The 13,185-nt window shown below is 40.9% G+C and overlaps 1 protein-coding gene across 1 annotated transcript in view; it reads right to left on the bottom strand.

Annotated features, from left to right (window-relative positions):
* The window catches only part of smyd3 (SET and MYND domain containing 3), a 74,174-nt gene extending 61,192 nt beyond the window's left edge, over positions 1 to 12,982 (bottom strand). Inside the window, exon 1 of the mRNA XM_053426480.1 lies at positions 12,806 to 12,982. Coding sequence (XP_053282455.1) covers positions 12,806 to 12,966 — 161 coding nt within the window. The 5' untranslated portion in view covers positions 12,967 to 12,982. The remainder of the gene's footprint in view (positions 1 to 12,805) is intronic.
* Between the last annotated feature and the right edge of the window lie 203 nt (positions 12,983 to 13,185).

Consider the following 13,185-nt stretch of genomic DNA (forward strand, 5'->3'; position numbering starts at 1 on the left):
ATATAGTAAGTCAGTAATTCTGTTTGGTTGATCATGCGATTAAAAGAAAATGATCAAACATTCCGAATTAAATGTGTTAATTGGAGCTATATGTGCTCGCAGACACAGACCGAGGATTAACGGAGAACATGGATGTTAAGACATTAGCCCAGGGCTTATCGTACTGAATGTGGCACATTTGATTAAACTGGACCCACTAATGAAGGCTGTAGATGATGTTATAAGACCCTCAGAGGCAAAAGCAGACATCTGAACATGCACAGTGTGGCCCTGACACACGGCTGCTGCCTGTCAACATTAGCGACAGAAGTTAAGTGTTTCCTATGACCATCTATCAGTGTGTGACCAGACTGCTCTGTTGGTTTTGGCCCGAGTCCCCTGTAGGCATGGACGAGTTTCCAAAGCACGCTCCTCGTTTCGGTTCTCTCCTCCTCAACATCATCTTTTCCTAATTTACAGCTTTCCTCTTCATCCGACGCATCTCTTCCTTCCTTTCCCCCACGTTCCCTCTTGTTACTCAACTGTGTCTTATTTGCGATGACATTTCCAGCCTTGGAACCCAAAGGTAAAATGTATAGTCTCGCCCTGGGTTGGTGCTTGATGAAAACACGGCTATTCCTGTCATGTTGAGACCGACCAGAGACAGGGAAGCCACCCACAGTTTAAGAAACACATGCCTGACCTGTGAGACACAAAGCAATAACAGCAGATAGGACCAGGCCAGACCTAAACACGGTCAGGTTCTGTGCAGCTTCAGAACATAATTCAAACGCTAAAAGTTTGGACACATCACAAACCGCGGAGCTGCAGGAAGTCCATCCATCTTCCTTGACCCCAGACAGGAAGTCTGATGCTGACAACGACCCCATTTTCACGTCCTTCCTTGTTCTTTGTAGCTTAACTCTCTGGAAAATGTTGGCCCTCGGGACGCAATCACATGCTTTAAGAGTCTGTTTCTTCATAGCTCCCACATTGGGAAAACCTGGAGAGCTTTCAAAATCTGTTAACACATTTATTTAATCTTAAACACTGAATGACTATGGAATTTATCTTTTATATCGATTATTGATTAGTGATGATTAAAACTGGCAACTGATGAGTTCAAGGTTTAGCGTGTAAAATTTAGGTGAAAGGGATCTATTGGCCGAAATTTTACATAAAATAATCCTATATGTTTTCACTAGTTTGTTTCATCTAAATTATGCCAAATGTTGTTTCATTTACTCTAGAATGGGCCCTTTATATTTAAATGAATCTTACACACTGAACCTTTAAATGATTGATTGTCGTTATTTCTAAACTACATCAATCTAAAAAGGGCTACAATCGTCTCTGACCTGTACATGAAGAAAAATCCCCCTATCTGATCAAAGAGCTATCTCTGAAACCACAGACACTGCAGCAGTTGCACATATGGCCATTTTACTGTAGTTTATACCAATTTCTAAAATTGAGTTTTAGGGAAATTTAGTAAATCAAGATAAAGAGCATCAAAAGTTGATTGGTTAAATTACATATGATGTGATAGAACATGAATACTGTCAGTGTTTATGTAGATGAAATATGGATGCAACAGCAGTGACAGAGAAGAGAGACACAGGAAGGATGTGAGACAAACAGAATATCAGTCTAACGCTGTACATACTGAGTCACAATACTGCAGAGCTGCACCAAAGCAACTGTAGTTATGGTGACCGCCCCCAGGCTGATAAGCTTTTGTAATGCTTTACATTAAAAACCCTGTGCTCATACTCTTATGGCTCCTGCTTGAGCTTACATTTGCTCTGCTTGCACTCAAATTCTGCACTTGCACTCAGATATGGGTGTGTTAGCTACGTGTGGAAATACAGCTCAGGACGAGGGACTGCAAGGATTCGGTTAAAGAAACTGCCCGTACGGAGAGAGGTAAAGTTAATGTACAACGGCGCCTTCTATTTCATTTGACAACACTACACCTGGCATTCTATTGGTTGTTGAATTTTAAAAGACTTGTTGCACACACCAAAAAAAACAAGATTCCAAAAAATCCAGGCGCAGACGTTTCATGGTTGCCCAGAAGCAACACGAGTAGAAAATCTGTCCAAGCAACAAAATTATTAGAGTGCAAGCACACAGTTTGAGCACAAGCATAGCAAATCTAAGCTCAAGCAAGGACTATATGAGCGTGAGTGCAGGGTTTTGAGTGACAGCATTATAAAATCTGAACATGAAATCATTAAGTCCTGTTGTCAAACTGAAAGACCACACTCTGCCACCCTTTCTGTTTTAGAATTGATTTAAATATTGTAATGATCCCTTTTAAAGAAGCCAGGCTCTGACCCCCTGATACATCACAGAATTACCGACTCCTTATGTGCCTGCAACCAGCCTTCGATCCTCAGGTGGAGCCCTGCTGGCTGTTCCAAAGTCGAGGTTGAAAACATAAGGTGACCGTGCCTTTGCCATCACGGCCACTCGACTTTGGAACGGCTTACCTGAGGAGATAAGGCTCGCAGAGTCAGTGACTTCTTTTAAATCCCTTCTTACAACCCATTTTTATAGACTTGCTTTAATGTAATACTGTGACTTTATTATAATTTTACTGCTTTTACGTGTTCTAATTTGCTTTAGCTTGTTCTGCTTTGCTGTAAAAAGCACTCTGTAATCTCTGTTTTTAAAAAGTGCTACATAATAAAGTTTATTATGATTACTCTTGATTAAAGATAGGGGGGGGAAACACATAAGAGAACAGGACAGTAGAAATGTCTTATGTCTGTTTCATTAGATGAGACAAATCTGACGCATTAATTTTGATAACAATGGCCAACTAAAATATCCAACTATTCTTCCATAACAACAACCACAATAGAAACATGTTTTTTCTTTTATAGCAGCATCCTGTGGTTCAGCAGTTCAACCAACTGACGGCTCAGTGTTTGTCATGAGGGATCATTTGGTTCAGTGAGAAACAAACACCTACACATATTCTGTACATTATTTCATGATTTAAATACACAGAGACAACTCTGCTGCCGCCTTGGGGCAATAACCAACGAGTTCAAGAAAATACTCCGTCACATACGGTACATAAAGTACGATACACACTGATTTAACTCAGTCCATATATAGATGTGGACAGTAATAACAGAGCAAGATGCATCATATTAAATAAGAAAAAATGGCAATAGATATAAAGCTCCTTAGTCGTCACTAGTGTGCGGCAGAATAACAGAAATGAATCATTTTCATATGGGGATAATGATTTCCTTCATGAAGCACATCTGTCTCAACTTCAGCTGTGTTCTCTTATGTTCTTTCTTTCCTCCCTCGTTTTGTCCTCCTCTCTGTGTACCTCACTTTCTTCCCTGGGCCTGTTTTGTGACATAATAGTCCTCTGGATGTCAGGTCCAGGCACAGCAGGAAACTCATGAATAACATTAAATGGGTTTCATTAAGAACATGCAGAAGGCTGACTTAAAAAAAAAACTATTTTCAACAACTCCTCCTCTTCCTCTCAATATCACACTCTCTTTCTTGAGCTGGAGCTTTTAGAGGAGGGATGGCGATTGGGTAGAGCATGCAGGAGGCAGGACATAACGTACGAGTTCCACTATGAGAAGCACTTGTTTTTGTACATCGGCACCAGCGTCGGCCCTTATTACCAAAGCTCTCAAATCTGGTTTCTTTTCTAGTCTCTCCAATCTTTTCTGCATCTTCCATTTGTATGACACCTCTTGGTCATTCTGAGAGGTGTCGCCTGTTGAAAACGTCTGCGACACAACATTTTACTATAGTTTTTTCACCGTCAAACTCTGGAGAGACATTTTTGTAAATATATATATATATATAATGTTGGAACGTTTGAATAGAAACATTAGCATGAAATGGAGCTGAAATGCTGTGACAATAAAAATCACTTTTTTCCATTGATATGTGATCTGTAGGCTCTTCTTTTTGTTCAGACTTTTCTTATTCAAATTTTTTTTTTAACACACAGAAAAGTGTGTTTCTTTAAAGATGAAAGCCTCATAATGGAAACAGATGAGTGGAGAAAAGAACATGGGGAAGTCAGTGAGAGCACGACCTCGAGAAAGGACTGAAAACTGTTTCTCTACAGTAGATGTGATTGACAGGTTATGGTTTTCATTGATATGCAAGAGCATAGATATGTACGCTCACATGTGTGTATCTGTGGTCTATTTGGTTAAGTCTATGCTATCAGACACCTAATTAGGCCTACCTCAGCATGTCTCTGTTGGTATGTGTGTGTGTGTAGCATGGTAATTAATTTCCCGTGAGTATTGGCTGGTGCGTTGTAGCCACTGCAACCACTAGTGTTAGTTCTATGTTTGTGTGTATGTGTGTGTGTGTGTGTGTCATTGTGTATGTTAATAATTAGTGGAGTCCTCTTTTCTGGGCTGTCCGGTCGTGCCTGAGTGAATTTTCTCATTTCCAGGCTGAGTGGCCAACACAGCATGGTCCCTTCCCACATGACAGGTAATGGTGTGCGATTATGTGTATGTAGAGTAAATTACTGACAAATACAATATAGATCACCTGCAAGATTCTTGATGCCACCCATGCAGATTGGGTTGTTCTTGTAAAAATACACTGGACTTCATATCTCGCAGGCTCCATACAAACATGTATCTGGTGTGATGGAGACGCTTATTGTTTCTGTTGCCTGCAGCCTTTGTCGATAGTAAAGACAACATGAAGACAGCTCCTTCTCAAAACTGTTTACAAATCAGCTTTTTCTCTCGATACAGAGACAATTCCAGCACAAACCTTCTCGCTGAGAGCGCAGATACTGCAGCGTATTTCAACGCAAATCTGAGAACGTATGACTCCAATGTTGAACGTTTCCTGGAGGGACACTACTGCCATCTAGTGTTAAAGCAATGCTACAACAGTACAGCCTTTACAGAAGCGCTCAGTACACTGCCGGCGTCCAGAGCCCAGCAACAGCAACACAAGTGTGCGTGTGCGTGTGCGTGTGCGTGTGTTTGTTAGTGCCTGTGTGTGAGAGAGGGAGGGCAGGAAGGAAACCAGCTGTGCTGCATTTCAAACCATCCTAGAACCCTTGCTGAGTTCATAATGGTTGTTTAGAAGATGACTCATTGACACCTGAGGGGACTCATATGGGACGAGTCTCCTTGCGGGTTTATTGCATGATGATAAGAGTACAGGCGCGTGCACGGAAACATGCACACACGCATACAAAGCAAGGCTCAAAGGAAACATTGACACAGTTACATGCAAATTTTGTGTGTCTTTGGTAATGTCTGAATCCATTTTCAGACGAGATTAGTTTCTCTGGTGAAGGTCACTTCTTTTGTACCGGGTAATCATTTTAAATTGGTTTCTGCCGCCATTAGAAGAAGTAGACAAATTTAAACGTACAACTGCATCATCTTTACCAATTATGCTTTAGGTTAGGGTTGGTGATCTTGGAAGAGTCAGCAAGAGCAGGCTACACTCTGTGTGGGTTTTCCCCAGGTAGTCTGGCTTCCTCCGGACAAGGGGAGAATATTCAAACTCCACACAGTAAAACCCTGACTGAACCTGGATAATAATAAACTAATTGGATTAGAATCATAACAAAATTCAAATCTGGCATAAAGATAAACACTAAACACAAAAACAGAAGACAGATTAGGTCAAAAGTTCCAAGTTTTAGGCCATTCTGACATTATATTGACATGTTGTAGCTCGTCTTTGCAGCATATGTAAGTGAGAATTTTAAATGCTGTTCTAAAACACACCAGGACTCGATGTAAAGAGAATAGACCCAGAGAAATATGAGAGGATGCCGTTTGATCTCAGTTCAAAGCTTGACAGTTACACATTTCAAACAACCAGAGTTAAACATTTACTGAATTATGCAATATAAAAGAGAATTAATTGTCCGAGAGCGCTGTGTAATGGCACGGATAACTTCCATGGTGTCCTAGAATGAGACGATGGATCGGAACTTCGCTATGTTTCTCAGATAAAAGAGACATGACTGAGCTAGTTTTGTGAAATGCTGATTGAAATGCAGACACATCTAAATCCCAGGCCAAGTGGATCTCAAAAAACTTCAGGATTGGAATCAAGTCCTCTGTCTTATCAATATTCAATTGAAAGTAAAACAATCCCAAGTCAAATCTGATTCTTGTAAAAAATAACTTTATCTCATTCAAGATAGATATTATTGTTTTGGGGTATTTAGCCTTGAGGTTTGAAAGAATCATTCACATTAATAAGTAACAAATGCATTGTCAAAGATGCAAGAGAAACAAACACTGGAGGTTTTGCACTCGCAGGAAAACACACAGCGACTTTCATTCATGTTGTTGTAATGTAGCACTATGTGAAACTAGCCCTCAGGGATTAGACAGATCTACAGGGATGTGGTCCTCACGAGCAGAGTGAAAATTAGCAAATGATACCCCCAGATGTTTTCCTTGAACGAAGACACACAAAGGGAGGCGTGTTTCTGTTGTACAGCAAGTCACTTTGCTTGCAAATGATACAGCTCTGTGTGTGTGTTTGTGTGTTTCCCCCAATAGCACGATGCTTTGAGCCACCTGGCTATCTAACTGCTGGAGGCAGGCAAAACAAGAGGGAGAAAGAGAACAGAGGAGGAGGAAGATGCAGCAGAAGCAGATGCAGCCAAAATAATGAAGGAAGGGAGTGAGGAGAATAGGAGAGAGGCAGATGGGAAGGAAAATGTAAATGAAGGATGAGGGAGGATGAGATGGCAGAAGAGATGCAGGGAGAATGAGGAGAGAAGGATAAGAAGAAAGAAGATGGGAAGAAAACTGTAGAAGGAGGAGAAAAGGGAGGACGACAGGGATGTCAGACGCAGCAGATGGGAGGAGAAATCCAGAGGAGGGAACAGGTCAAAGGAGGAGGAAGAGGAAGAGGAGGCGGGTTGACTTGCCTTTAGAACTATTTACCTCCGCTCATCTGTTCCTGCTCTTGTCTTGAGTGTATAGGAACTGCATCTGAACTCATAACAACTTGATCTGAACTTATACCTTGCTATCCCCACAGTGTGAGTTTGTGTGTGTGTGCGTAGGGGTGAGAAAGAGGTGGTGGTGGGACAGGCTGTGCATGAGTATGAAATAAACACTGTTTGCTGTGCCAGAAGATTGCACTCAGAAAGAATTGAGAAAAGAACTGTATTTAAACATGATGCAGTGTAGGTGTGTGTGTGAGAGAGAGTGAGAGAGAAAGGACAAGGAGGATCTAAACCAAAGACGAGTCCAAAAAAGGTCAAAATGTATTTTAAAAAGTAGCTGATTATTGTCTTTCATGAATCAGCTTCATGAATTACATTAATAACTTGAATTGTTCAGTTGGGAGTCCCATGAATTGACTTGCTGTTTCAGCTGAGTCATTGTACATCTTTTGAAAGCCGGCAGTGTAAAGCAGAACAAAGTGACTCTCTGCAGTTCACTGCCCTGACTCTCCGCTTCAAATCATGAACATTTACAAAGTCGACGAAGCTATTTGGAAACCAGTCGCTGGTTCCACCTCCTCCACTGCCACCCAGCGAGAGCGACTCCTCGCCTGACAGCACTGTCATCAAAGATTCACAACTGAACTATGACCAAAACTGAGGAAATCTAAAATTTCACATCACAAATTAAGCATTAAAGTATGAGTCTTAAAGGTTAAACATGAGACTCACGTTGGCTGAGTGTGGTGAAGCTGCTGTGGGTGAACTTAACTGTAACTGGGAAAGACTGCAGATAGGATTTATCCTTTTTGTAGGTAAGATAAAATCGAGAAAAAAAACATCCAAAATTAAATGAAGTATCTAAAAAACTAAAACATACAGCAAACATAGATAAAACTGACAAACAATCAACAACAAGGCCATGACAAATGACGCTGCACAAGGTGAATGTAATAAGCAGAGGAAATGAGAAACCAGAGGATAAAGTAGAAAGATATGGAGGTAAATGAACTGTGTTTATATGAGATTTACCACATAGAAAACTCAAAGCTCTGTACAGTACGACGTCGCATTCACCCATTGTCTCACTCACTCGCACCCTTTTTATCTAGCTCACACCATCCATACTCTCAGCACAGCCGTCAGGTGCAATGTGTGGTTTGGAATTTTGCTCAATGACACTTCCCAATACTGAGGATCAAACCAACAACCATCTGTTTAGTGGAGAACCCTCTCCACACCCTGAACCAGAGCTGCACACCAGTTCTTTGTGATTTCTGAGATTCTGACTTAACACCATCAAGTGCTGACGATCCAATGCAGCTCTGCATATTTCACAGTTAACCTATTTCCCAAACTTGGACCTAAACCCAAACAAAGTTTTAAATTTGATTTATGCCCCACACGCCGACTAATAATAAAAACAAGTTAGTTGTGTCTCAGCCCCTGCACCCATCCAAACATTCAGCACTGCATGTAAGGTGACATTTTTAGTGACTGGCTCGAAAGACAGTGTCATGATTTCATCTACTGTTGACTTGTTCTATCTTTTGTTATGTTTGTGCAAGTTCAGCCTCCTGATAACAGATATTAACACATGACCCCAGCTGAAATTAAAACAAAACTCGCAAGTCAACTGCCTGTCAGTGTTTGTTATGGTCTTTGACACAACACGCTACACGCAAGGAAAAGTTTTGCGATGTTTTGTTGTCTGAGTCGTTATATTGTGTGTGTGTGTGTGTGTGTGTGTGTGTGTGTGTGTGTGTGTGTGTGTGTGTGTGTGTGTGTGTGTGTGTGTGTGTGTGTGTGTGTGTGTGTGTGTGTAGTCCAAAGAGACAGTGAATGAGAGATTGGTGTCAAATACAAAGACTTTATCCGACAGTGATAATGTTTCCAAAGCCCCCCTCATCGAACGTGCGCACACGCACACGCACACGCACACGCACACACACACACACACACAAGATGGCACATCTAAGTCTTTCTGTGGTGTGTCAGAGAGGAGCTCATCAAAACTGTGTGAGCGTTTGATGTGTTATCTGTCCAACAGAGACAGTGTCATCTCTACATCATTTTCTGTAACTTCCTCTTCTTCGACTCACAGCTTTAGAACAACACAAACATGAAGTGTCGCTAAAAAAGGGATTCTGTTTCTCATACTTGTACTCAAGCTTTTTGTGAGGCACAGTGTTTTTGTGAGTGTGACTGTTAAACGTTTCCTTCCTGAAACCCACCAATCACAACATGCAAAACAAACACAAATGCACTCTAATAGAGACTGACAGCAGCGGCAGTACAGGCCACGACAAACCCTCATTTGACGCTGGACAAGCATTTTTTCTTTCCATAATTCAGTCAAAATGAAGCTTAAACCTGGAGGTCACATTCTGCAGCTCATTATATTTTCATAGAATCCCTCATTAGCTGACGCTGCTGTGTTGACAGATCCCCCAGGGGGGGGCCACAGGAAACTTAAAAACAACAACATGAAACAAAAACGCTGGTGGAATTTTAAGACGGGCAGGTACAACAACAGAATTTACATCAATTAATATCAATATTGGGGATATATTCATGATACAGCTCTCCTAAGGCAGGAGACTTCCAGTTCAAAAGAATTTACCACTGATTAACTTAAAACGCACTTCAGGGACACACAATTAGCCAGAAAACACTTTTCCATTTAATTAGCAAGTAATATACCGTAGCTGCATTTTAAACGCTGCTTCCCTTTGCAATGATCAGGAAATCTACTCAGTCGATATAAAATAAATATTGTTTTTTCTTCTTCTTTCTTTCTCTTTTCTTCCTCTTATCTTTCATTACCCCCCTCATCGCTCTCTGTGAGTCTGAGAAGCACTTAAAGTTGTTTGTTTGTTCTTCTGGCGGTTTGAATCCTTTTGAGATTTGTGTGAGTGTACACACTCCACGTTTATCACTCATTACGTACATCCAGCCTTCAAGGCCTGTAATTAACTGCAGCTTTGATGCCCCCCCCACCTGCTCATTTCCTGGAACACACAGAAACAAATGTGCGTTCGAACGTGAAGTGTGTCTCTGTTGTTCAGACGATGAGATACAGTCACACAAATAAATACACACTCACAAATATATATGCACACGCTTGTTTGCACACGCTTCTTTCCACTCGCTCAGTCACACTGTCGGCCTAATTGTGTTTTCAGTAAAAACACCTTTTATCATCAGGACTACACTTTGTCTTGAGTTGCATTTATTTGTGTATTTCTGTGAGTATGTGTGTGTCAGCTGTACATCTGACAACTGTTTTTGCGACACCAGCATAACATACACATCTCTCACCGATACGAAATCAATAAAACAATGTGAAGCAGACATTGAGACGCACACAGGAAGATGTAGCCATGACACTTATTCAATACCTCAAAAACATGATCATACTCTGCACAACATGGCCGCCGTCTTGTTCCGCGCGCGCACGCACACGCACACACACACACACACACACACACACACACACACACACACACACACACACACACACACACACACACACTTTTAGGACTCCTTGCTACACGCCTTAACATTGTAACTTGACATTTATTCAATATCTCAAAAAGATAAATTCACCCTCTCACACAGGAAGACAGAGGTGAACAAGAGAAATCAATAATAAATTAGAGTTTGAGCCTCCGTTAAACTGAATTCCATTATTTCTCAATGAGCTCGGAGGGAATTGTGTTTGTGTGTCCAACACATATCTTTTAACCTATGTGTGGACATTAAAATCACAAAGAAACAGCTGAGCTTGCGCTCTCTCTCTCTCTACGTTTGGAATATTGGACACTTGCAAATTCCCTGCCATGTCTTATTGGTAGTTTACGGTAACAGCTCATGTTTTCAGAACTACACAAGTCACACCAGACAACAGCGTAAGAAGCTAATGGATAATCCACTGGAATTTAACAGCAGCTATTAGAGGGTTTGCACATACTGCTTACCTGCTCATATTCTAATCTCAAATAAAATGTACCCTTATGTACAAAAACTGGAAATTAGCTTCATCTTTATATTCTCCCAGAGGTTATCTGCATTAACTGAACTCATTAATCATCTTCACTTTACTACCAAGGCTCATACATACTGTATATTGCCTCTAGTCATTTACCCTTCATTCACCTTGTAGCCCCTGTTCCAGAAAGCAGACGCCTCGCTCCTCACCAGCCTCATTAAATTCACATACATCTGTTTAACCTGATGAAGTGAGTTTGGCTGCAGAAGAGAAGGCAGCGGTGCCATCGAGCAACCAGCTGCACAAAGATCAGAGACAAATGGGATGAAAGAGGACAAATCATCACACTGTCCATTTCCAACACACCCAGAATATCTCTATATTTACTAGGAGTGGGTGAAATAATAAAATCCATCATTGCATTGTTTAAGTTTATATACAGAAAAATCTACTTAATTGAAAAATCTGTTAGGAAATACATATGATACAATAACTCTTAAGTCTCCTTAACAAAAACAATATCAAATCTGAAAATATATGATAAATCATATATAAATATTATTGTCAGAATGAAATGGGTCAAAATCCAACCAGGGATATGAGGGAACGGTGTCATGTTATCAATTAAACGGCAAAATTAAAAGACCAATGTATATCTTCACACAAATCATATTACCCAATATTTGGTCAAATTACATGCTATAGGATCCAGGGGTTAATATACACTGTTGGGCTATTTAGGGCTATTTAGGGCATAATTATATGCTATACTGCATATGGAGGAATATTACATGGCCCCAGGTTCAATGTATGGTACTCTGATATACATTAAAAAACAAAATGATCGATAATATGTGATGATATAACCCTGCCATCACAATATTAGAATCATGTAATATGGAGGAACTCAATTTATGGCCAATATCTGCGGATATATTTCCAGATCATTTGACATTACTAAATAAAAGGGATCTAGCTAAAGCAGCCGTTTTCCCAGATATCTCCTTATCATGATCTGAGATCATTTGTAAACTGAATGACACTGTTTCTATAAGACACATTTAAGCTAATGTGCACAATAAGCACTGCATCCATGTCTGTTCAACCTTTATTCCAAATTGCAGGATTTTCTCCATGTGACAGCTTCAATAACCAGATTATCTTCACACCAAACAAATATTATTCATAACCAGGAAGAGCACTGATGTCCTCTTGTGGTCAGCTGAAGAACTGAACTGAATCAACTGCATTTTGAGCATTTAACAATTAAGAAGCTTAAAAAACAAAGACATAGCAACACCTATATACCATGAACTGTATAGGATTAATTATATACATCCCTGAAGCTAGGGCTTAAAAATCCTGTTTTCACTAGTGTGTTTCATGAAATTGATAGAATTGTTGTTTTCTTTATCTTAAAATACTTTATATTACACCTTTGGAGGGTTTATGACAACTGAAGGCTATCACAGGTTCTCCATCATGTTTGGAAGGGGAGGGTGAGAGGAGGTGTATTCAGCTGTGACATGCGACTTCACCACTAGATGTCACTACATTCTACACACTGAACCTTTAAAGTGACCTCCTTCAGCACCAGGACAGAAGCATGCTGCCATCTGACGGCCAGCTGAAGAACTGTGCATTTAATGAAGTTATCACTTCGCAAGTTTTAAGACCGAGACACACGGACAGTAATGTCATTAACTGTATATGAGGTCTGTATAGAGCTACAAACTAACCGTGTGAGGTTTATTTTCTCTTCCAGCGAGCTGACCTGGACCAGAGACAGTATGCACCTCCTCACCTGCAGCCTTCACATTCACCATGAAACCATTCACTCTATCAGAGGTGTTGGTGTGAACCAGGAGCTGCTCCTAGTCTCTCACCGTGTGTAGCAGCGGTGGCAGACATCTCTGGAGCGTTTGTTGGACACGCAGGTCGCCAGCGGCTCCGCGGAGAACAGCAGCTCTCCCGGCCTGATCCCGCCTGTCGCCCGCAGACCGTTGCCTTTCCCCGGGCTGAGGAACCGCTCCATCCCCGGTGCCATGTCTGTTTCCCTCCACGTGAACCGAACACTGTTTACATCCGGAATGACGCACCAGCTGCGTCATGACGTCAGTAGCACGTACAGTCGCCGATAGTTTTCTTCTTTTTCTTTTTTTTAAACAACACAAACCAAGATGATTTATTGGGTCTGGACGTTATGGACACAAATAATATCAACGATATTATCAATATTGAGTCTACTTTGATCAAGATATATTTC

The sequence above is a fragment of the Pleuronectes platessa genome, chromosome 1 (genome assembly GCF_947347685.1).
Source record: "Pleuronectes platessa chromosome 1, fPlePla1.1, whole genome shotgun sequence".
In the NCBI taxonomy this organism is placed as follows: domain Eukaryota; kingdom Metazoa; phylum Chordata; class Actinopteri; order Pleuronectiformes; family Pleuronectidae; genus Pleuronectes; species Pleuronectes platessa.